Source organism: Simochromis diagramma, unplaced genomic scaffold (genome assembly GCF_900408965.1).
Source record: "Simochromis diagramma unplaced genomic scaffold, fSimDia1.1 OVJJ01000703.1, whole genome shotgun sequence".
Classification (NCBI taxonomy): Eukaryota; Metazoa; Chordata; class Actinopteri; order Cichliformes; family Cichlidae; genus Simochromis; species Simochromis diagramma.
The window spans coordinates 477,767-503,343 of record NW_024386914.1 but is presented as its reverse complement, the minus strand read 5'-3'; the positions used below and the strand labels follow the sequence as shown (position 1 = coordinate 503,343).

Below are 25,577 nucleotides of genomic sequence, written 5' to 3'. Positions count from 1 at the left end.
TCTCTCTCCAAACACTCACACAAAAGGGAATCCACTCGGGGAATGCAGGGTCGGGTCCAGGGGATCTATGTACAGAAGGAAACAAACGTTAGACATTTTGCACAGGGAAGCAAAAGAGAACTTGCTCAGAGTCGGGCTGCACTGACGCGAGTCACACACAACGATCCAGCGATGAGTAGAAGCCACTCCCTGGCTTAAATGCTGGCTGCGCTGATGAGGCCCAGGTGTTTCCTCTTCAGAGGGGCGTGGGCCAAGGGCGTGAACCCACCATGAGTTCCGCCCTGGCGAGAGAAATGCTCAAGTAACTATGTAGCACGTACGTAGTCCAATTCCACAACACAGTGTGATGGGAAATCAGCTGTGTTTTTCTGCCCATTTTATTTCGAATCTGGCGCGAACCAGTGAACCAGTCCCTGAATCAGTCACGTGGTACGGACTGCCCGCGAGATCTCGAACGTCACTGCACACGTAATCAAAGCAAGCCTCGACAGGCGCTTCACAAAAACGCCCCCGAGATTACCCAACTCACGATTCAACGCTTCGACACACAGGACACATCACTATTTGTAACCTTCACTAAAGCTCTTTCTGTCCTGTGATGAGCTCTGAAACCTGACTGAAACTCTGCAATATGTTCATTTACTTATTTCAATGTCTCCCTACAAATGTTCCCAAAAGTTTCTTCAAACAGCTTAATAAAATTATAACTTCTTTTATATCGCAAAAGAAAAATCCAAGAGTTATACTCACCTCTCTGCAGGCCCCATGTTCAAGGAGAGAACTTAATTTACCAAACTGTAGGAACTTATCTTGCCTCCCAGTACCGATCAGTTTGAATCTGGCTACGTGCAGAGAGGAGTGAGGTTAGATGGGTTCCAATAGAACAACATGAGGTGAACCCCATACTATTAAAATATGTTCCATTTTAGGTACAAAAAAATGTCTATCCAAGTTTACAAACAATTTGATAATATTTAACACCTTCAGCGCCTGGCAGGAATCTCACTCGCTTCTGAAATTAAATATCTCTTTTCTTAGAAGGACACCCCTATGGGGCAACCCTGATCTCTCTCATCACATTGCCGACCCAATATTGGGGAGATGGAAGGACAGAAATATTCGAACTGCTGCTGATTAATACAATAATGACACATTTATTGACTTTCAACAACTAAAGGAAAAATTCAAACTTCCCGGACAAAGTTCCTTCAAATTTCTACAAATAAGACAGTGGATCAAAGAGAAATCCAAAGGGGCTTTCCCCCCCCCCGAGATACCAAAAGAAACTCCTCTTGAAACTTGTCGGGTCATCGTGGCTCAAGAGTTCTTATACAGACGTCCTGTATAAGAAGGGGCAGAGTCGACACTACCCACTGTCCTCAGTGGGTAGTGTCGACTGAGATGGAGTCTGCAAGAGTCTGTTAAGGACATTCTATGACACTGTGGTAGTATCTGCCTTTTTCTATCCAGTGACTTGCTGTGGGAGTGGATGCGTGGACAGGGACAGGAGCGAAACTGATAAACTGGTGCAGAGGTCTAGCTCCATGCTAAGATGTCCTCTGTCTGTGGAGGCTGTTGGTAAGAGGAGGAAGTTAGTAAAGCTGACATCCATCATGAATAACCCACATCACCCTCTGTGAGTGTGCTGAGCAGCTCCTTTAGTCAGAGACTGAAACACCCTCGCTGCAGGATGGAGCGCTTTTGCAGATCATTCATCTCGACAGCAGTTAGACTCTTTAACTCCTCAATCACGATGTTATGAGTCACTGGACTTTGTGGACATCCACGGTCATCTCTCCATGCATAACGCACCTATTATATGTATGGACGTGTTGCCTGAGCAGGTATATGTATACATATGTTTATTAGTGTGTGCATGTACATGTATATACCTATAGATATCTATTACTTACATAATAATAGTAGTGGAAGAAGAGAGGGAGAAGAAAGGTTAAATTTATTTCTTGCATTTCCACAAACTTCTGTCCATAATCTCATACTATTTATGCTATCGTTTCATATACTGTATTATCTTAATATTTTGTATTTGTTTGTATTTTATTTCTATTTTCTTCTGATATCTGTACCTGAGCTGAGGTAATGCACAAATTTTCCTGCTGTGGGGTCAATAAAGTCTTATCTTATCTTATAAAAACACAGAACTTGTTCAAAGCACTTGGTTCCCAGTATTTAGATACCTAAAGTTTCAATGAATATGTCCATCATCAGGCAAATTTTACCAAACTAGGAAATACTTATGCAAAAGTTCATGCTGGGGAACAATAAAATACTCTGATTATCTGTTCCCTCAGCTGTGATCTCCTGTTTTACTTTGGTAGTCATTTATTGAGCTTTGTTTACTTTCTGTTTGTTTTACAGTTTTCATTTATACATTTTAAAGTAGTAATTGATTATAGGCTGCTATAGTGGAAACATGTTTAGTTTATAGTACAATTATTAAACAAAAGATAAAAGTCAGTTTGTCTGCCTAGTTGCGGCTGCTGGTTCACCTGGAAGATTCCAGAACATTCTGGAGGCTACGGGATCGCTACCTGAGGACAGCGGTAGGTCCTGCCTACAAGAAAATCACGAGCACGCCTTAGTGTGAGCGAATAGAAACTAAGGAACACTTCGTTCAGTCATTGTGGCATTTATGGATTCGATGAAAGGTTTGTTCTTGGTTTACTGACAGTTTTAATTTGACTTGACGCATGGTGAAAACCTCTGTGTCACTTGTGGCGTTTTTACACCTTATGTCGACGTGACACCTGTTGTGTGACGTTTTTCTAGATGATTCTTTTAAAAAGACAGTAAAGTGAATGGAAACACACGAAAACAGATCATTTTATGTTTTAGGTTTGATCTCTTCTTTTTTTCTGTTCAGTTTTTAGAACAGCTGAGATGTCTTCCTTTTGGCTCTGGTTGATTTTGGTGTTCGCCATCTTCATCAAGTCTTCCTCGGCTGGTGAGTTCAGCTGTTTCCTGATATATGAAATGATTGTGGGCCCACTTGAGTGAAATATTTTTAGGTTAGTTCGGTAAATGTCAGTGTACGTGTGTTAAAGTAGTTCTTATTTAATAAGCGCAGTTGAGAACCACTTCCTTATTCCCTATTGCGTCGACGTCACCTCACTGTTATGTAATGCCTCGGCCTGAGCGTTTCAGTTTGAAGTGAGAGTTTGAAATATTTAATTTTATATTCATGAGCCAATTTTACTTTAATTTAACACTGTCACCAAGCACTAAGCCTATGTTTGACTCTAATGATGAAATAACTTATTATCTGTAGGACGGAGGTTTTTTCCTACTTAAAATAAGCCATTAGGGTGTGAGTTCATAGCTAAAGTAAAGACAGTGACTCAGTGCTGTCTGTTCGTCTTATATAAGTAAAGCATGTTTAGACTTCAGCAAGTTAAATCTCACTGACAAAAACATGTTTAAAAAAAAGAAAGCTCAAACTAGGCAACAATCGGTGGTTTACAGCATATACATATTATTTTATGGATGGATATTAGCTCAACATGTTGAAATGTATTAAGTGACATTTGCTTAGGTCTTTATTTCCATTCCTAAAAGGTTTTCATGATTTTTGTTTTTAAAAATGTCACCAATAGACACTTACTAATGATTACAGGAGGTTTTAGGGGCCTGCAGGATGCTGGGCTTAATGTACATCACCTGAAACACTGAAGTTTGTAGTGAAAATGTGTTATATACCTCAATTACACCTGAAATTTACTTGTATTATGTATTTTATTTAATATAAACTGGGGTTATTATAAGTGTATCAAATGGACACTCTGGTCCCGTTCAGCTGAGCTCAGGGGTTTCCTTTGCTCCTTTTTTGTCTCCCTTTCAGGACAGATAAATATTACTGCTGTGCTCGGTGAAAATGCCATTTTGCCATGTCGAGTTTTGGATGGTAACAAAACCATCAATGGCCTAGAGTGGAGCAAACCTGAGCTGGAGACAGAATATGTCCTGTTGTACCGGGATGGACACTTGGACTTATTCAAGCAGCATCCATCCTTTAAGGACCGGGTGGATCTGCAGGACAGACAGATGAAGGATGGAGACATGTCTTTGATTCTGAAGAATGTGACGACTGCTGATGCTGGAATATACGCAGTCCGTAAGATTCCAGAAACAAAGCGCAGGAAGAGAGCTAATCTGGGCAGTGATCCCATCTGCATCATCACCCTGAGTGTCGATCCTCCAGGTGAGTGAGTAGAGTTGAGTGTGTGTGTGATCAGAGGTGAAGCTGCTTCCTGGTTGTTGATGTTTGTTTCTAAAGATGTTGTTGATGAGACTTTGTAGAAAGCAGCTGGTCTGAGTGATGTGATCAGAGTGCAGTAGATAATGTCTGACAGCAGTTTGAAGAGGAAATGGATTCTGTTCTGTTCTTCACTCATCACCTACCTGACAGCTGACACCTCACACCTGTTTCTCACCTGCAGCTCAGACAGGAGGAGACACAGAGGCTGGAGGGAAGGAAGTTGAAGAGATGGAGTCGTTGGTGCCTAGAGGGATTACGTTTTTTGAGGTGTTGTTTAGAGGGATAGGGTTGTTTATGGAGTTCTTGGCTCTGGTGAGTAAAGTTATGAAGTTGTTTAGGGAGTTGCCGGCAGTGGTAGATGGACGGATGACGGTTTTTGAGGTGTTGTTTAGAGGGATAGGGTTGTTTATGGAGTTCCTGGCTGTGGTGAGAGAAGGGATGGAGTTGTTTAGGGAGTTGAGCAGCGAGATACGCCCCCCCACCCCCAGCAGTGAAATACCCTCCGGCATCTAACATCAGCGAACGCGGAAGAGAGCAGTGAAATACCCTCCGGCGTCTAACATCAGCGAACGCGGAAGAGAGCAGTGAAATACCCTCCGGCGTCTAACATCAGCGAACGCGGAAGAGAGCAGTGAAATACCCTCCGGCGTCTAACATCAGCGAACGCGGAAGGGAGCAGTGAAATACCCTCCGGCGTCTAACATCAGCGAACGCGGAAGAGAGCAGTGAAATACCCTCCGGCATCTAACATCAGCGACGCGGAAGGGTGCAGTGAAATACCCTCCGGCGTCTAACATCAGCGAACGCGGAAGGGAGCAGTGAAATACCCTCCGGCGTCTAACATCAGCGAACGCGGAAGAGAGCAGTGAAATACCCTCCGGCTCTAACATCAGCGAACGCGGAAGGGTGCAGTGAAATACCCTCCGGCGTCTAACATCAGCGAACGCGGAAGGGAGCAGTGAAATACCCTCCGGCGTCTAACATCAGCGAACGCGGAAGGGAGCAGTGAAATACCCTCCGGCGTCTAACATCAGCGAACGCGGAAGAGAGCAGTGAAATACCCTCCGGCGTCTAACATCAGCGAACGCGGAAGGGTGCAGGTGAAATACCCTCCGGCGTCTAACATCAGCGAACGCGGAAGGGAGCAGTGAAATACCCTCCGGCGTCTAACATCAGCGAACGCGGAAGGGAGCAGTGAAATACCCTCCGGCGTCTAACATCAGCGAACGCGGAAGGGAGCAGTGAAATACCCTCCGGCGTCTAACATCAGCGAACGCGGAAGGGAGCAGTGAAATACCCTCCGGCGTCTAACATCAGCGAACGCGGAAGGGAGCAGTGAAATACCCTCCGGCGTCTAACATCAGCGAACGCGGAAGGGAGCAGTGAAATACCCTCCGGCGTCTAACATCAGCGATTAACAAATTATAAAAAATAAATAAATACTTTTAAAAATGTCTTGTGTAGTCAACTTATCTGTCGTTGCACGAGCATGGTGAAATGTCAGGATTGCGAATCAGTATCTTAACAAAAGAATATGTAGCTGGAGTGGGTTTTATGCTGCTACCTGCTACGACTGTCTGCAATGCATTTAGGGATATCGAGAAAAACTTACAAATTTCCACAGATTTGGTTATGTAAGCATTTTCATGAGCGTTTGCTTAAATATCCCATCGTCTATGTGCTAAAAGTTATGTCACAATTCTTCACACCAGTTGGCTCAGCAGTCAATAGAGATAAGGATACAGCAACTGTCTGCACCACCTGCTTAACAATTACCTTCAGGGCAATATTCTTGTTGCCTTTCCAGTGCACCCGTAGTCTCTTTGATTTGCACTAAAATCGGTAAAATTGTCTTGCAGGATTTACAGTGGCTTATGCTTGCTGGTAAACAATGTTTGAAAAACAACAACAAAGGAAACGACTTGTTTTTAATTGTTTTCCAATCTCTTTCAGATATGACGACATCTAGAACATGAAATCATGACAGTGAAGTTTGTATGTAGTTCAATCCTAGAACCTCAACAGGGCTAAAGTAATGAAACAGGTTTCCTGAGCATGTGGGTTTCTTTGCATACAATGACATCAAATGCCCCAAGTCAGCCTGGAGAGCAGGTACACCGCCTAGAGCCACCTAGCAGCAAATTTAAAGAATAATTTAGCAGGCAAGAGACAGGGTAAGACTTTATAATTGTATTAAAGCATCCATAGCTGTGTAAGGAGGGGTTACATGACATGTTCTTCCAAAAACAGTAAGGCAGCATGTACCTTTATTAGTTTTACCTAAATGCAAATGCTCAGTCTTGGTAAAGATATGTGTTCTCCTGCTCTTTCTGCAGACCAGCTGATGCCACAGGAGGGAGGATGCCTCACCTTTATGCCTCAAGGAATCAACAAGAGTCATCAGTGCATCAAAGTTTAATGGTGTGTTGTTGTTTATTTGAATCACTAAATAACCCACACACAGAGCACTAACTTGACTCCATGCATAAATATGCTGCAGCATACTATACTGCAATACCTGGATAACTCTGCCTGGCTAAGAACAGAAAAAAAATTTTCTATTTTTCACTTTATTTGAAAGTATTCCTTAAACATATTCATGTTTACTTCAGGGGTGGGAACTCCAGCCCTAAAGGGTTTTAGATCTCACCCTGGGTTAACACACCATTTAAATCAGCTGTGTTGGATCAAGGACACCAGTAGGGGTGAGTTTTGATTATTGATTTATCGACTAAAATCAATTCTAGCTTGGATAACGTGATATCGATTCATTAAAATCCTGAATTGATTTTTTAATATAAATTTATTTTGCCCAAAACGCCAGAATCTCAGGTTAACCTCACAAAATTTCAACCACCACCAAACAGCTAAAACAGTAAATGAGAGCAGGTACAGGGATTGCGCACAAAGACGTAAACACAAAATGCGGACCCGCCGACTGATCCGAATCAGTGAGATGTCGCCTTTCTCACTCGACGGCACGTACGCGGACACGCTGTGGGGGTTGAGAGCTGACAGCTCACTGATTATGAAGCTTCGACAGGCGCTTTGTGTTTACGTCCTTTTTGCGCTGATTCTGAAGCTGCAGGTTTTCTCTCTCTCCAAGCAATATTGACTGAATCAGCAGTAAAAGACGATCCAAACTACGCTTCACATAAACATCGTCACGAATTTCCTCTGACTTTTGCTGTTTTGCTTCCACCATGATAAAATCACACTTCATGTAGAGCTCTTTCTCGCTCTCTCTCTCTCTCTATATATTCGATAATCAAAACCCATCCCTACTTATTACCCAACAGTCTACGGTGTCGGCCGCTGTTTTTGTTTTTTTGTTTTTTTTACGTACTTCCGAAAAGAAAGCCTCATTTCTGCTGTTCAATACTGAACACATTTAAACTTTTGAAAATTATGCAAAATTGCAAAATGCTGTGTCTCTAATCAAACCTCTGTAACTTTGCTTCACTTTGTTTTTGATCTACTGCACAATATTTTTAAGGTCATCTGCTATAAAAACCCAGACCAGGAAAATGTTTTTCTGTGTTTTATCCTCAGTTACTTTGACACAAAGGAATCTATGGGGCACAAGTCCTCTGTTTTCAGTGTGTGATTGTCAGGTCATTCTGTCATAGTCTGGCGAGGGCAGACTGTATGAATTGAAAAAGGACCCAAAACGCAGACGCCAAGGAACAGGGAACAGAACTTGAAATGTTAACAAAAGGCGAGCCGTTTAATATGGCTAGTAGAAAAGGTACAAACAAAGGGCAAGGCAACTGAAGCAAAATCAACACAAACCTAAACTGGGGAATCTAAACAAAAAAATAAGAAAAACCTAGACAAGAAACTTGGAAGCATGGCATGGACAACAGACGACCTGACAATCACACACTGAAAACAGAGGACTTAAATACACAGGAGGTGATTAGGGGAAGTGGAGACACATGAGGAAACAGCTGACTAGGATAAACGTAATGATGCACAGGCAAGAGTAAAACTAACCGCATGAGCACAGAACACAAGACCCCTTTTCAAAATAAAACAGGAAACATGCAGACTTAGACACGACAACCAGAACTTGACAATGTAAGACACAGACATGAAACGCATGAAGAGCAGGGGAGATTTAACATGGTTGGAAACACGAGGGGGAAATAATAAGAACTAGAAACACTTAGGCATGATAATACAAACTTGATAACATAAGACACGCAGCATGAAACACGAAGGGTGAAGGGAAGCTTAAATACAGGAGAAGAAAACACAAGGAGTCTAATAACCAAATGAACTTAGATAACCTAATGAACAAAATAAACTCAAACTTAAAACGCTGGGTCAAAAGACCCAGGATCATGACAGAAGAGGAACCTGAAATGAATTCAAACACAGATACAGATAGACACCTATGCATTACAATACATCCGTAAAGTTTCTGTTATCTGTTCATTAAAAACAAACAAACAAACAAACAAACAAACTGTAGACTCAGACCATCTTACTATTGTCTACCCATTACACAGAAAACTGAACCTTTTGTATCTGGTAGATTAGCATTTGGTGATTGTTGGTCAAGTTAGTGATTCAGTCCCCAGGTGCTCTAATCTAGAGCTCCCAATGGGTTTATCTGAGTATGACTGTGTGCGAATGTTGGACAGAAAAAGTGCTTGTATTAATCTGTGTATGTGAATGGGTAAATGAGATCTGTTGTATAAAGTGCTTTGAGCACTCAATTAGAGTAGAAAAGGCCTGCAGTTAGGTCAGTGTGTATTTGGACCCTAACAAGTTTTATTTTGTTGCCCGTTTACTGAAACATATTCCAATCATAATTATATCATGGACATGATGTGCAGACTCAGCTTTAATTTAGGGTATCCATATTAAAATGATGATGTCATTACCAATTAAGCAGATAAAAGGCCTGGAATTGATTTGAGACGTAGTGTTTGCATTTTGAAAATTTTACTGTGAACAGACAACATGCGGTCAAAGAGAGCATAACAGAAAAAAGAAAATTAAGAAATTAATACAGCCACTACAGTGATCATCAAAACGATGAAAAATATTGACGTAAAGTTTATTTTGCGACACCACAGAACAAATGATAGCGTATAACATGAAATGATAGATGTTTTCATATCGTCATATCGAACAGCCCTAATACAGAGGGTTCAATGCAAGGTGCAAGCCACTCATAAGCCTCAAGAATAGAAAGGCTAGAATGGACTTAACAAACAAAAAAAAAAAAACCCAAACAAACATCTAGTAAAAGCCAGCAAAATTTTGGAAAAACATTCTTTGGACAGATAAAACCAAGATCAACCTCTACCAGAATGATGGCAAGAAAAAAGTATGGAGAAGGGTGGAACGACTCATGATCCAAAGCATACCACATCATCTGTAAAACATGGCAGAGGCAGTGTGATGGTTTGGGCGTGCATGGCTGCCAGTGGCACTGGTAGTGTTTACCGAATATGTGACACAGGACTGAAGCAGCTGAATGTGTTCAGAGACATACTTGTCTGCTTAAGTCCAGCTAAAAGTAGTCACATTGATTGGGCAGCATTTAATAATAAAGATGGAAGATGACCCAAAACATACAGTCCAAGCACCCCATGACTTTAATAAAGTAAAGAAATAGAATATTCTTGAATGGCCAAGTCAGTCACTGGATTTTAACCCAATTGAGCATACATTTCAGTTGTTGAAGAGTAAATTTAGGACAGAAAGGCCCACAAACAAACAGCAACTGAAAGCCAATGCAGTAAAGGCCTGGCAGAGCCTTAGTAAGGAGGAATGCCAGCATCTGGTGGTGTCCATGATTTCAAGATTTCAGGGTGTCATTGCCAACAAAGGGTTTTGAATAAAGTAATAGAAATGATCATTTTATTTTCAGTTATTTAATTTGTCTAATTACTTTAGAGCCTCTGAAATGATAGGATTGTGTTTACAAATTAATTTTTCCCCCTCACATTTTTATGCATTCATTTAGTCCAACCCATCCATCCATCCATCCATCCATCGTCATCCGCTTTGTCCGGGATCGGGTCGCGGGGGCAGCAGCCTAAGCAAAGAGGCCCAGACCTCCCTCTCCCCAGCCACCTCCTCCAGCTTGTCCGGGGGAATACCGAGGCGTTCCCAGGCCAGCCGAGAGATATAATCTCTCCAGCGTGTCCTGGGTCTTCCCCGGGGCCTCCTCCCGGTGGGACATGCCTGGAACACCTCACCCAGGAGGCGCCCAGGGGGCATCCTTGTCAGATGCCCGAACCACCTCAGCTGGCTCCTTTCGATGTGGAGCAGCAGCTGCTCTACTCTGAGCCCCTCCCGGATGGCCGAACTTCTCACCCTATCTCTAAGGGAGAGGCCAGCCACCCTTCGGAGGAAGCTCATTTCTGCCGCTTGTATCCGCGATCTCGTTCTTTCGGTCACTACCCACAGCTCGTGGCCATAGGTGAGGGTAGGGACGTAGATCGACCGGTAAATTGAGAGCTTCGCTTTTACACTCAGCTCCCTCTTCACCACGACGGACCGGTGCAACGTCCGCATTACTGCAGCTGCAGCCCCAATCCGTCTGTTGATCTCCGGCTCCCTTCTCCCATCACTCGCGAACAAGACCCCGAGATACTTGAACTCCTCCACTTGGGGCAGGAACTCATCCCCGACCCGGAGTGGGCACTCCACCCTTTTCCGGCTGAGAACCATGGCCTCAGATTTGGAGGTGCTGATCCTCATTCCCGCTGCTTCACACTTGGCTGCGAACCGTTCCAGTGCGAGCTGGAGGCCTTCACCCGGTGAAGCCAACAGAACCACATCATCTGCAAAAATCAGAGATGAGATTCTGAGGCCACCAAAGCGAAAGCCCTCCGCCACTTGGCTGCGCCTAGAAATCCTGTCCATAAAAATTATGAACAGAACCGGAGACAAAGGGCAGCCCTGGCGAAGCCCATCACCCACCGGGAACGAGTCCGACTTATTGCCGGCAATGCGAACCAAGCTCTTGCAACGGTTGTATAGGGATCGAATGGCCCGTAGCAATGGGCCAGACACCCCATATTCCCGCAACACCTCCCACAGGACCAACCCACTGAATTAAAACTTAAAGTCTGCACTTCAACTGCATTGGAGTAGTTTCATTTTTAATTCATTCTGGTAATGTACAGAAGCAACATTAGAAAATGTGTCTGTATCCAAATACTTATGAACCTGACTGTATATCAAAACCAGTCAGCTAAGATAAGATAACATACCTTTATTAGTCCCACAAGGGGAAATTTCATGATAAATAAATTAAATGATATGTGTAAGAAGGCCTACCGAGCGGTATGGTATCCCAGTGGAGAAGGCAGGTCTACTTGGTCCAGGTGCATTGCTGGATTCCTAAGGAAACATTTACATCAAGAACGACTGTTACCTACCTACCAAATAAATAAATATTTGGTAGGTAGGTAACCTACCAAATATGATGTTCGATCTCTGTCTGCTGCCTACCAAATGAAATGATTGAGGACTAGCTAAGTAATTTAGCTTTGCTAGTTTTGCTAACACTGCTATCAACCCGTCCAAAATGCTATACAATAAACTTACCAAGTGCTGCGGCGTTTGTGAGGTCGAGGGTGCACTACCGCTGAATCGTTGGATGGCCGACAAAACGGCTCTTCCAATGTTTTCAGCTAAATCGCTGGACATGCTGGTAGGGAATAGTTGAAGCAGCTCATGGCAGTCAAAAGTGACCGTGAGAGGAGCGCAAACACAGAACCTGACCACGACCGGCACACTTTAGCGCGGGAGGTTTTCTTGAAGCTTTTATTTTGGTATTTCCGTTGACCCGTACAATAAATTTGCATATTAGCTAAATATTTAGTTTCCCGTAACATTTAGATTTAACATTTAGATTTATATATAACATTTAGATTTAACATTTAACATTTAGATTTAACATTTAGCATTTAGATTTAACATTTAAAATCCTGTTTTAAATATGAAAAGTTACAAATATTTTACTAAATGTTGTAAAAAAATGACTCGAAAAAACATGTTTTTGTAAGATTTAGAGCTAAATGTGGAAAAATGTTGCTGTTAATTTCGGCATGTTTCAGTTTACAAACGGCGCCCCATAGGAATCTGCTGTGATGCTTACACATTTGATAAAGTCAAACACGTGTCAGCTTTCTTTTTATAGATATAAAAATATCGATATGTACTGATAAGTGATCAGAATTAAAATATCGAATCGAATCGAATCATGGATCGAGCATAAAATGACCGACGAATTCCTAAACACTATGTACAGTTTGAGTTTACATCCTAAAATAACCAGGCCTAGCAGAATTACACCACATTGTGCCACCTTACTTGACAATATTTTCACTAACAATATGGAAAACAACATTGTGAGCGGAATATTAATTAATGACATCAGTGATCACCTACCAGTTTTTGCAGTTTATGACACTAATTATAAGAAAAACCAGCATGAAGAACAACTGAGATACAGACGTGTAAGGACAGAAGAAACTATGACTGCATTTAAGAACGATCTATTAAATCAGGACTGGGACAATGTGTACAAAGAAGCTGATATTGATATTGCATATGGCATATTTTTAAGAATATTCATGGAGTTGTATGATAAAAACTGTCCAACAATAAAATACAACAGAAAGCACAAATATTCAGATAGACCATGGATCACTAAGGGTTTACAAAATGCATGTAAAAAGAAAAATACACTCTATAGGGAATACCTAAAACAAAGAACAAAAGATTCTGAAAATAAATATAAAAAATACAAAAATAAGTTGACCAATATTATACGTGTATGTAGAAAGGAGTATTATAGTAAAATATTGAACAACAATAAACATAATATGAAAGGAATATGGGATGTTTTAAACGGTATCATTAAAAATAATTCTGGACAACAAAGTTATCCACAATACTTTATCGATAATGGCAATATTATGGAAAACACTGCTGATAAGGTCAACAGCTTTAATCATTATTTTGTAAATATTGGACCAAAACTGGCAGAACAAATTCCTGAGTCACTGCCATCAGTAGAATGTAGTGAAAACCTGATTGATAGGAACCCTAACTCAATGTTCCTCACATCAGTGGAGGAAAAAGAAATAATTGACATTGTACACATGTGTAAATATAAAACATCTACTGATTGTAATGATATTGACATGAAAATCGTCAAGAAGGTCATTGAAGGAATTGTAGGACCTCTAACATATATTTGCAACTTATCATTTCAGACGGGAAAAGTGCCAAACAAAATGAAAATAGCTAAAGTTGTGCCGCTGTATAAAACCGGGGATAGACGCCACTTCACAAATTACAGGCCTGTTTCTTTACTACCACAATTCTCCAAAATCCTAGAAAACCTGTTTAATAAACGATTAGACAAATTCTTAGATAAATATAAATTACTCTCTGACAGTCAATATGGATTCAGATCAAAAAGATCAACATCTCTGGCATTAATCGAATCAATTGAGGAGATTACGAATGCTATAGATCAGAAACAGTATGCAGCTGGAGTATTTCTGGATCTCAAGAAAGCATTCGACACAATCAATCACGACATATTAATTAATAAACTGGAACGGTATGGGATTAGGGGGGTTGTACTGTAATGGGTGAAAAATTATTTAAGTGACCGGAAACAATTTGTGAAGCTGGGTGTCCATTCCTCATCATGCTTGGACATTGCTTGTGGTGTTCCACAAGGCTCTGTACTGGGTCCAAAATTATTTATTATTTATATAAATGTTATTTGTAAGGCATCTGATATATTAAAATTAGTATTATTTGCAGATGACACAAATATTTTTTGTTCTGGGGGGAATCTAAAGGAGCTGCTGGATACAATTACTTCAGAAATGTGCAAAATTAAAAAATGGTTTAACAGGAACAAACTATCGCTAAATCTAAGTAAAACTAAAATTATCTTATTTGGGAATTCCCTTAGAAATGCACAAGTGCAGATTCATGTAGATGGTGTGGAAATTGAAAGAGTACTTGAACATAAGTTTCTTGGTGTGATTATAGATGATAAATTAAACTGGAAGTCTCATATAAATCATATACATAACAAAATTTCAAGAAGTGTCTCAATCTTGAGTAAAGTAAAACACATTCTGGACCACAAATCACTCCACATTCTCTATTGTTCCCTGATTGCACCGTATTTGAATTACTGTGCAGAGGTTTGGGGCAATACTTACAAATGTTCGCTATCATCAATCTTTATATTACAAAAAAGGTCCATAAGGATAATCCATAAAACTGGTTACAGAGATCATACAAATCCACTATTCTTAAAATCAAAAATTCTAAAATTCACAGATCTGGTTCATTTTCTCACAGCACAAATTATATATAAAGCAATAAATAACCTGCTTCCTGACAATATTCTAAAAATGTTTTCTAAAAGGGAACGGGGATACAATTTGAGGGGGGAATTAAATTTAAAACATCCTCGTATTCGTACAACATTAAAAAGTTTTTGCATCTCTGTGTGTGGAGTGAAGCTGTGGAACAGACTAAGTAAAGATAGGAAGCAATGTCTAAGCATGGCGCAGTTTAAAAAGCGGTTTAAGGATATGGTTTTTACAGGGTACAGGGAAAAGGTAGAGATTTGATAGGGTGTTCTTGTCTAATATTTTCTATTTTCATGTGTGTGCGCATGCACGGGTATGTTGGTATGGGTATATATATATATATATATATATATATATATATATATATATATATATATATATATATATACATATATAAAATTGTAGGTTGTGTATCCTTGAGGTGTTAATGGGGTTATTGAAAATGTGTATATGTGCGTATGTGTGTATATACGTATGTATGGATAGATAGAAACATATATGTGTATATATTAAAAAAAAAAAAATTACACATAACATATAATGTAATTGCAAGGAGGTATTATAGTGGAAAAGGGGTGGGATTAAATAAGCTTATGCTTCTTCCTGCTCCTTTTTGAACATGGACGTTATTTGGAGTTGTGGTTGCTCGTTTTCCTTTTGTTTGCTTTGTTCATTTGTCTCTTTTAATTCTATTTTTTTATACTTTTTCAACATGTTCAAAATAAAGATTCAATCAATCAATCAATCAATCGAATCGATTCGGGACCTTGTGAATCGGAATTGAATCAATTCTAGAAATCGCTGACGATACCCAGCCCTACACACCAGCCTTTGAGTCCTGGAGTTCCCCCACCCCTGGTTTACTCGGACATGCATGTATGATATTGTCTCTGTGAATCTCTAAATGAAGGTTATATTACTTTTAAATTGGTCCAAAATGAAATAATACAGAATCGTAGTGTTATTTTATTCCTTTACTTTTTCTTATACACATTGGATTATATTTTTAAGCGACATTTATTTTTAATGATTTCATTTGGAGATTTAAGCACACTATAATGTGCAGCACTGAAGCTGTTCTTGATCTTGACCTAAAGTGTAAAAGGACAGCCTGACATAACCACAAAGTGGGCTAAAGTCAAGTTTCTTACTGCCATACAACTAAGTGTAATCTACTGCATGCAGGTCAGTTACAGCCTACAAGTCATTCCAGGTCTTTCTCACTTTTTACCTTTATACCATGAACATTTTCAGTGTTATAGGTCCTCCAGGTACACAGAGGTGGGTTAACAGTATGATGCGTAATTTTCATTTCAGTACAGAAGAGAGGTCCGTTTAGAGTAGGGGTGTCAAACTCCAGGCCTTGAGGGCAAGTCTCTATAGAACTTCACTGAATGCTGAGATGGCAACATCTTACCCTTCTCAAGTAAATTTAAATAAATGTAAGTAAGTGTTTGGAAAAGTGTACTTCTTTAATTACTTTTATTGCACAATGTTCATTCACTCATAGTGCAAATAACATAAATCAAATGGCTGAATAGCCACTTCAGTACATTGCCACAGTTAAGTTCTAAAATCTTGCTAATTCAGCTTATTTAGCTTTATTGCAACAGGGACACATGTAAAAGTTTCAGCCCTTGAGGACTGGAGTTTGATCTGTTTCTGAGAAGTGATGGAAGAAAACTTTAAAAAGCCGATGTGAGATGGGTGGCTTCTAAAAACAAATGACAGAATGGCCTTCTTTTTGCCTACATTTCATTCTGTTCATTCATGGTGGGTGAATAATTTTGAATTTGTCATTTTTGAACATTTGATAAGGTGCCTGTTTAAATGAATTCACTCATCTCCCTCCCTACACTTGAATAACGTTGCACTCTACCTTATCTAACCAGCATATTAAGAGGCTGAGACAGGCTGTGTAATGGCCCTCCCATCCTCCTATGCTGGCTCATAGAGAGTGTGACTAAATTAACCACACCCTGTGTTCAAAGGGCAGGTTCTTCCTCTGCTTCTGCTTCAGCTCTGCACACCTGAGTTCATTAACTCACATACTGGTAAAGCTCTGATCAGCTGCCCACAACTTAAGATGGAGGAGGGATTTCATCAGATGCTTGATTATTAGACTCAAACAGTTAGGAAAGTTGGCTCTTTCAGTCTGAACCTTTGGCTCATTGACCTTGTCTTACCTCTTCTTGTTCTCTGTGCAGGAAATTGGGAGAGAGAGAGAATTCCTATGGAGAGAGATTCTGTGGACCTGCCTGAACTGAAGCTTTGGATTCACTAACTGGAATTTATCTCTACTTTTAAGATTAGGCTTAAAACTTTCCTTTTTGCTAAAGCATATAGTTAGGGCTGGACCAGGTGACCCTGAATACTCCCTTAGTTGTACTGCAATAGACGTAGGCTGCCGGGGATTCCCATGATGCATTGAGTTTTTTCTTTCCAGTCACCTTTCTTACTCACTATGTGTTAAAATACCTCTCTGCATTGAATCATATCTGTTATTAACCTCTGTCTCTCTTCCACAGCATGTCTTTATCCTGTTTTCCTTTTCTCACCCCAACCGGTCGCAGCAGATGGCCGCCCCTCCCTGAGCCTGGTTCTGCTGGAGGTTTCTTCCTGTTAAAAGGGAGTTTTTCCTTCCCGCTGTTGCCAAAGTGCTTGCTCATAGGGGGTCATATGATTGTTGGGTTTTTCTCTGTATGTATTTTTGTAGGGTCTACCTTACAATATAAAGCACCTTGAGGCAACTGTTGTTGTGATTTGGCTCTATATAAATAAAATTGAATTGAACTGAAAACAAAATCCTTCTGTTGTCACATTCTGTTGTTACTTCACTGTAAGTAAACGCACTGAACTTAATCCTTCAAGTCTGTGCTATGAGTCCAGTCACACATGAGCACATCAGCTATAACTGAGAGGGGGAAATCCTCATCTGATTTCAATGTCTTCTCCAAACGTTGATTCAGTTCATCTGGACATAGAGTTTTGTGGCCAGTGATCAGTGAGTTTTGGTCAGTGGTTGTTGATCAATGGTCATGAGAATTGATATTAATTATTAAAGAACGGACCTGCCAGCCCATTGTTCCTTCAGTGGGCTGGTTTCAGTCATTATGCAAATGTACTTTTTATAAGAGTTGGGAAAACCTGCAGTCAGCTGGGGATGACACTTAGATGAGTGATGAAACGTTTTTCCCCATTGAAAATACTACGTCCGAACAGAATCAACTTTTAGGATGTGGTCCCAGTTAGTGTCAAAATATCAAGTTGTAAGAATCTTTTTTTTTTATAAAATAAATGTTTCCCATGAGTGAGTGAAAACACAGTTCTGCTGTAGTACATCAGTATTGTCAGTAGATGGAAGCAGAGTTTACATGAGAAACAAGGTCATTTACAACATCACTGACTTGACTGAGAAGATGGAAAAAATGATTCCGAGGTCCAGTCTTACTTACATGATCAGGAATTTACAGATATTAGAAAATGAAAAAAGAAAAGAAAAAAAGTTAAAAAGGAAACGTATTTTATTTTATCAAAATAAAACGAGATGTGGCATGAGTTTGACTTCCTGTAAAGCGTGACAAGCTGAATGAATGAATGAATGCTTTGCACAGCGACTGTGCCATATGACACCTGTGTAGTCATTTTTCACTGAAAGCCTTTGGAGCCTCGCTACGTGCTTCCAAATTGGGATTTCATCTCTGGGCAAGATATCCCAGAGAAATGAAGCAAATGTGTAAGTTCATCTCTGAATGCTTGTAAAGCATTCCTACTTTAAGCTTAACAACCGATCTATGAAGCTTGGACGTTGTGCGTTGCCATAGCTAAGTCTGACCATACAATGGATAGACTCAAGTATTACTTTGCAAAACGCAGTGTCGCAGGCTAAACAGTTTCGTGGTTCAAAAAATGGATGTCTATTTATGTTCAGCTTTAAGTATGAAAGGGTCCATTCTACAACCTTATTTTAGTTGTTGAATATAAACCTTATACTGGTGACTGTCAAGCCTTTGAGTCGCCGAGCAGCTGAATAGGGGATTAATGTTGACGCGTCCGCTGTTTAAAACGTTAGTCAAAGTTCCAAGTTAAAACTCCTTTTGTCACGGCGGAGCAGGGAGGACTCGGCGCAGACTGAAATCTCAGAAAAACAGGTTTATTTACACACTCCAGGTGCACTATATACAGGTGAAGGAGAGGGGGGGCCAGGGTTCCCAGGGGTGCAGAGAGGAGTCGGGAAAAGCGTCCTGAGTCCCCAAACCAAGCACGAGAGATCTGCATACAGAGAACAAAAGTTAACACGGAACTTTCACGGACAGAGCTCAAAACTGGCTGAGGCTAAAGTAGCACTGACGAGCGTTACTCAATAGTCCAGCGGCGAGGTGCTCTCAGTCACTGCCTTAAGTAGCGGGAGCAAACAAGGTGAGGAGCCACAGGTGATTGCCTACAGGTGGTGGAGGCCGGGAGCTCACAATGAGCTCCGCCCAGGCAGCGAGCAGAGAGAGAGAGAGAGAATAGACAAAAACATAACATGTAGCCACACAGGGCCAACCGAGCAGGCACGGGGACCCTGCCTGCTCGAGGGCCTTGTTTCGCTCCTTAGTTCGGAGTAGGGCCGCTCGGGTAGTACGCCAGGCCCGACGGCACCTTCGGAGGTGGTGTTGCAGAGAGGGGACCGCATTCTCGCCTTCAGGAGCAGGAAACAGCGGCGGTTGGTACCCCAGGGAAGCCTCTAACGGCGACATTCCCGTGGCGGACGACATGAGGCTGTTATGAGCGTACTCAATCCATGGTAACTGGTCGCTCCAGGTGCCTTGATTGTGGGAGACAACACAGCGAAGGGCAGCTTCCAGCTCCTGGTTGGCACGCTCCGTCTGTCCGTTGGTCTGAGGATGAAAACCAGATGAAAGACTAACCTTTGCGCCCAGGGTCGTGCAGAACTCTTTCCAAACCCGTGAGGTGAACTGAGGGCCTCTGTCGGAAACGATGTCGTCAGGGATGCCGTGCAGCCTAAACACATGTGCCGTGAGCAGTTGAGCAGTCTCCAGTGCGGTCGGTAGCTTTGTGAGGGCAACAAAATGTGCAGCCTTAGAAAAACGGTCCACAATGGTTAGTATTACTGTGTTACCTGAAGAGGACGGCAGCCCCGTGACGAAGTCTAGGGCGATGTGGGACCAGGGCCGGCCAGGAGTGGGGAGAGGCTGGAGCAACCCGGACGGCGGTTGGTTGGGACGCTTGTTTTGAGCGCACGTGGGACAGGCGGTCACATAGTCTCTAGTGTCTTTTATCAGGGAGGGCCACCAGAAGTAACGTTGCAAAAAGGAGATCGTGCGATGAAGTCCAGGGTGGCAGGAAAAGCGGGCGGTGTGACCCCACTGGAGAACACGTGACCTCACGGATGTGGGAACATAAAGCCGCCCTGGTGGGCCTGTCCCTGGGTCGGGTTCGGTGACCTGTGCCTCGAGGATTTGGGATTCAATCGCCCAAGTGACTGCTCCGAACACGCAGAAGGAGGGGAGGATGGGCTCAGGGTCAGGGTCTTTCTCCGTAACGGTGAACAGCCGGGAAAGGGCATCAGGTTTAACGTTTCATGACCCGGGCCTGTAGGTGAGAGAAAAGTCAAACCGTGAGAAAAACAGAGCCCACCTGGCCTGCCGGGAGTTGAGCCGCTTCGCTGACCGGATGTACTCCAGGTTTTTGTGGTCTATCCATACAATAAAGGGTTGCTCAGCGCCCTCTAGCCAGTGCCTCCATTCCTCTAGTGCGAGTTTCAGTTCTAGTCCAGCAGTTCTCGGTCCCCGATGTCGTAATTCCGTTCCGCTGGTGAGAGGCGGCGAGAGAAGAAGGCACACGGGTGGAGTTTACCTTTAAAGCGCTGAGACAGGACCGCCCCAACCCCCGTCTCCGACGCATCCACCTCCACCACGAACTGTTGGTTGAGATCCGGCTGTTGAAGGATAGGAGCGGTGGCAAACCTTTCCTTTAGGCAGGTGAATGCCTCCTGGGCTGGCGGGTCCCACTGAAACGACACCTTCGGGGAAGTGAGTCTTGTGAGAGGCAATGCGATCTTACTATAATCTTTAATGAAGCGTCTGTAGAAATTGGCAAAGCCCAAAAAACGCTGGAGCTGCAGGCGATTTGGGGGCTTGGGCCAGTCTAGGACTGTTTGGACCTTTGCCGGGTCAGGCTTCAGATTACCTTGAGCGATGATGTACCCCAAGAACGCCACTGAGTCTACGTGGAAGTCACATTTCTCTGCCTTCATGAAGAGTCTGTTCTCCAACAGGCGCTGGAGAATCTGTCTCACATGGCCTTCGTGCTCCTTCACAGTCTTTGAAAAAACAAGAATGTCATCAAGGTAGACAAAAGCACAGCGGTTAATAAAATCCCTGAGGACATCACTGACTAGCGCTTGGAAAACAGCAGGGGCGTTTGTCAGACCGAAGGGCATTACCAAATACTCAAAATGACCAAGATGTGTATTGAATGCCGTCTTCCACTCGTCTCCCTTTCGAATCCTCACTAGGTGGTAGGCGTTTCTCAGATCGAGTTTGGTGAACACTGTAGCCCCTTGGAGTAGTTCAAAGGCAGAGGAGAGAAGAGGCAGCGGGTATTTGTTTTTGACCGTGATTCTGTTGAGGCCACGATAGTCTATACACGGCCGGAGGGTTTTGTCTTTCTTGCCGACAAAAAAAACCCCGCACCCACAGGAGAAGAAGAGGACCGCATAATTCCCGTGGCCAGCGAGTCGGTGACGTATTTCTCCATTGTCTCTCTCTCAGGTTGGGTGAGACTATACAAGCGGCCAGAGGGAAGCGGCGCCCCCGGGAGGAGGTCAATGGCACAGTCGTAGGGCCTGTGGGGGGGGAGCATTTTTGCTTTGTCCTTGCTGAATACTGCTGCCAGGTCGTGATAGACAAAGGGAACAGCGGACAAATCGCACTCCTCTGTGAGCTCAACTGTGGTTAGCGGAGTGACCGGGGGGTGGCAGTTTTAAGACAGTTCATGTGGCATTCCACACTCCACCCCGTAACACGCTCTTTCTTCCAGTCTATCTGGGGGTTATGTTGCACCAACCAGGGGTAACCTAACACAAGTGGTGCAAACGGTGTCTTGAACACGAAGAAGCTAATCCTTTCAGTATGGTTACCGGACAGTGTGAGAGACAAGGGTTCAGTAATATGAGTGATGTCTGGCAAACATTGGCCTGATAAGGCAGACCGCCGGAGCAGATTAGGCAAAGCTGTGGTAGCAACGTTCAGCTTTGTGGCTAGTGAGATATCAATGAAGCTCTGCTCAGCACCAGAGTCTATTAATGCAGAAAGAGGGTGAATCGCAGTCTGTATCGTGAGCTTTGCGGGCAATGTAAAATGTGGATGGGAGTGTTTACCAGACAGGTCGCCCACCAGTACCCTCTCCATTACTGGTGGGCGCGCTCTTTTGCCAGAGCCGGGCAGGTGGAGATAAAGTGACCCCTACGGCCGCAATACAGGCACTCACCAGCGGAAAACCGACGCTGACGTTCCGCGGGTGAAAGGCGGGAGCGTTCTATCTGCATCGGCTGCTCTCCTTCCTCGCCCCCGCTGTACTCACGGGCTCCTCGTGACTTGGGGGAAGGGTCTCTTGTTGCCCGCGGCTCCCGCGGTGCGTGCCTCCGCACGCTCCGGCACGCACGCAGCCGATCATCCACCTGAATACACAGCGACATAACAGCCTCCAGAGATCGAGGGAGATCACGCATCATTAATTCGTCCTTTAGGTCGTCGTTGATGTTATTTAGTAACGTGGTCCTTAGTGCCTCCTGCCCCCACTTTGTTTGCGCTGCCAGGGTCCAAAAATCAACAGAATAATCAGCCATACTGCGCTTACCTTGTTTAAGGTTGAGTAAGCGGTGACCGGCGGCTTCTGTGCTGGAGCCCTTATCAAACACAGCCTTAAACTTGGAAAGGAAGTCAGCATACGTAATTACAGGGTTTGCTTGAAGTTGAGCCTGCGCCCAGGTCAAAGCACGGTCACGTAACAGCTGAACGAAATAGGCGATCTTGACCTCATCGCTAGAAAAGACATGTGGCAATTGGCGAAAATGCATAGCGCACTGTATCAAAAACCCCGCGCACTTCCCCAGCTCCCCCGTGAATGCCTCAGGTGTGGGCAACAGCTTATCCAAAGACACAGAGGAGAGAGGTGGTGCAGCAGCGCTTGCAGAAAAGCCTGATGTTACCTGAGGAGATGAGGCAGAGGCTGGGCGCTCCGGGGGGCTCGCCTCGGGGGGGCTCGCCTCGGGGGGGCTCGCCTCTAGTGGTGTTCGTTGGGCGACGGCCAGAGCCAAGGCGGCCACCTCTCCACTCAGCCGGGTTAACATCTGCTCGTGCCGGTGTAGTAGCTCCTCCAAGGTTATCGGGGCCGGGGCCGAGGAAGCAGAGTCTGCTGAGTCCATGGTTGGCTGGACTATTCTGTCACGGCGGAGCAGGGAGAACTCGGCGCAGACTGAAATCTCAGAAAAACAGGTTTATTTACACACTCCAGGTGCACTATATACAGGTGAAGGAGAAGGGGGCCAGGGTTCCCAGGGGTGCAGAGAGGAGTCGGGAAAAGCACGAGAGATTTGCATACAGAGAACAAAAGTTAGCACGGAACTTTCATGGACAGAGCTCAAAACTGGCTGAGGCTAAAGTAGCACTGACGAGCGTTACTCAATAGTCCAGCGGCGAGGTGCTCTCAGTCACTGCCTTAAGTAGCGGGAGCAAACAAGGTGAGGAGCCACAGGTGATGGAGGCCGGGAGCTCACAATGAGCTCCGCCCAGGCAGCGAGCAGAGAGAGAGGAGAGAGAGAATAGACAAAAACATAACATGTAGCCACACAGGGCCAACCGAGCAGGCACGGGGACCATGACACCTTTATTTGTTGTCAAATCCTTAAAATCCGTAGAAAAAACAGTGAACAAAAACATTCTAAGCTTGAGCGGTCAGCAAAAGTCGACTTCCCCCATCACCCACTCATTCACAAAAATTCCCTCAGGACGTGAACAGGTGATATACACTCAACAAAAATATAAACGCAACACCTTTGTTACTGCTCCCATTCCCCATGGGATGGACGTAGAGACCTAAAATTCATTCCAGATACACAATATAACCATCCCTCCCAAACAGTGGTCACAAATCAGTCCAAATGTGTGGTAGTGGGCACATCTGCCATATTGAGATAATCCATCCCACCTCACAGGTGTGCCACATCAGGATGCTGATCTGACATCATGAGTAGTGCACAGGTGTACCTCAGACTGCAAATGTTTTTTGCCCTCTATGACAGTTCCTCTTTCCTGCTGTTTTTCTTTCTCCCTTTTCCTTTCCCAGTCAAGTCTGTCCTGTATTTAGCAAGTGAAAATAGAATAAAATAAACAATAAAAGGTGAATTCAATAGACCATTACGACAAGGCTGGGATGGTCCATTTGGTAAAGTAAATCCGTTGGGCATCTTTCTTTGTCTTTAGACAGTAATTCTGATGGCAAAAGAGCCAAACGGGACAGGCAGAAAAAAAAAGAAAAAAAAAAGATCAATTTATTTGTTTAGCTAGATGAAAATATCTCGAGATGAACATCAGAGCCCATTTATTCAGATGACACAACAGAAGTTTGTTTCAGAAACGATGCTCTGTGGTGACATCAGTAATTACATCCTCATGTTCATCATCGAATCCCTGCTCAGGATGAGTGGGCAGGTTCAAGATGCAAAGTTTGTTCCCTGCACATACAAAATATGAAAATGTATCAGATGTGAACCAATGAAGAGTTCAGATGAAAAGAATATAATCATCAGCATATTAAGGGATTGATTCAGAGTGTTACCTTTGGCTCTGTGTCGATATAAAGACATCATGAGGAGAGTGGAGATGACGTATGGACAGAATACAAGCAGGTGGAGGACCACTCTGAATGCAAGCAGGAGGGAGCTGTAGTCAGGGGGTAGTGCTGAGGTGGTGGGTGGAGGTTTGGTTGTATGTTTGTCTGCAGAGAGAATCCCACCTGTTCAGTGAATATGTGGATGAAATAAGGGGTGAAATCAGAGTGAAGCTGCTCACCTGTGACAGTGATCCAGCTGGATGGAGACTCTCCATGACCGCTGATGTCACACTTGTAGAGGCCTTCATCAGACCTGGAAACATGCTGGATGGTCATGTGACCTGTAGGCTGCTTCCTGATGAGGGAGCCATCTTTATAGAAAGCAGCTGTGAGGTTGGAGGGAGTGGTCTTTGTTTTACAGAGCAGAGTGACGTCATCTCCCTCCATCACAGGGAGGACAGGACTCTGCAGGATCACTGATCCACCTCAACACAGAGACAAACTACAGCATTTCATCCATTTACACACAGCTTCATCAACACTAACTCCACACACTCAGCTTACCAGTGACTGTCAGGTTAACCATGTTACTGATGGGACCCTCTCTGGACTCACACCAGTAAACTCCACTGTCCCATGGGTAGATGTAGCTGATGTTACAGGACGAACCAGCTGATGTTCCCCAGTCAGCCCTACACTGAGTCCTCTGTTGTTTGCTTGTGTTTCTCCTCAGAGTCCATCCAGCAGAGCTGTCGTCCTCCTCACAGCTCAGAGACACAAAGTCTCCGTTAAAGAACTGAGAGCTGCTGGGACTCACAGTCAGATGAGCTGTGAGGAAAGGGGGAGAATATATAATATTTGCGTGTGATTTGCTTGGTTGAATCAATACACGAGAACCCGATCCTGTGGCCCATGATGGCGAAGCTGAAACACATTACAGAGCAGAGCCAAGTTCACAAATTTATTGAGATTTTAAATATCTCCTGTTCATCTCAGTAAATGAATGAGTGTCTAAACTTTCCTTTTTTAGGGAGATTCGAAATTTGGGCAAAAGAAGGCAATGTGGTCCAGACAAGGCGGGA

At 43.4% G+C, this 25,577-nt stretch overlaps 1 protein-coding gene across 7 annotated transcripts in view; it reads left to right on the top strand.

Moving 5' to 3' along the window:
• Positions 1-2,530: 2,530 nt before the first annotated feature.
• Positions 2,531-25,577, top strand: part of LOC120736330 — a 61,149-nt gene continuing 38,102 nt past the window's right edge. The window contains exons 1-6 of one of the 7 annotated variants that reach the window (XM_040036370.1): positions 2,531-2,669; positions 2,885-2,965; positions 3,860-4,219; positions 6,613-6,697; positions 15,973-16,097; positions 16,863-17,050. In XM_040036370.1, coding sequence (XP_039892304.1) covers positions 2,654-2,669; positions 2,885-2,965; positions 3,860-4,219; positions 6,613-6,695 — 540 coding nt within the window. In that variant the 5' untranslated portion in view covers positions 2,531-2,653 and the 3' untranslated portion in view covers positions 6,696-6,697; positions 15,973-16,097; positions 16,863-17,050. Of the gene's footprint in view, positions 2,670-2,884; positions 2,966-3,859; positions 4,220-4,457; positions 6,458-6,612; positions 6,698-6,888; positions 6,982-15,972; positions 16,098-16,862 lie in introns of those variants that run through there. The other 6 variants (XM_040036369.1, XM_040036367.1, XM_040036368.1 and 3 more) reach the window with 6 other exon arrangements.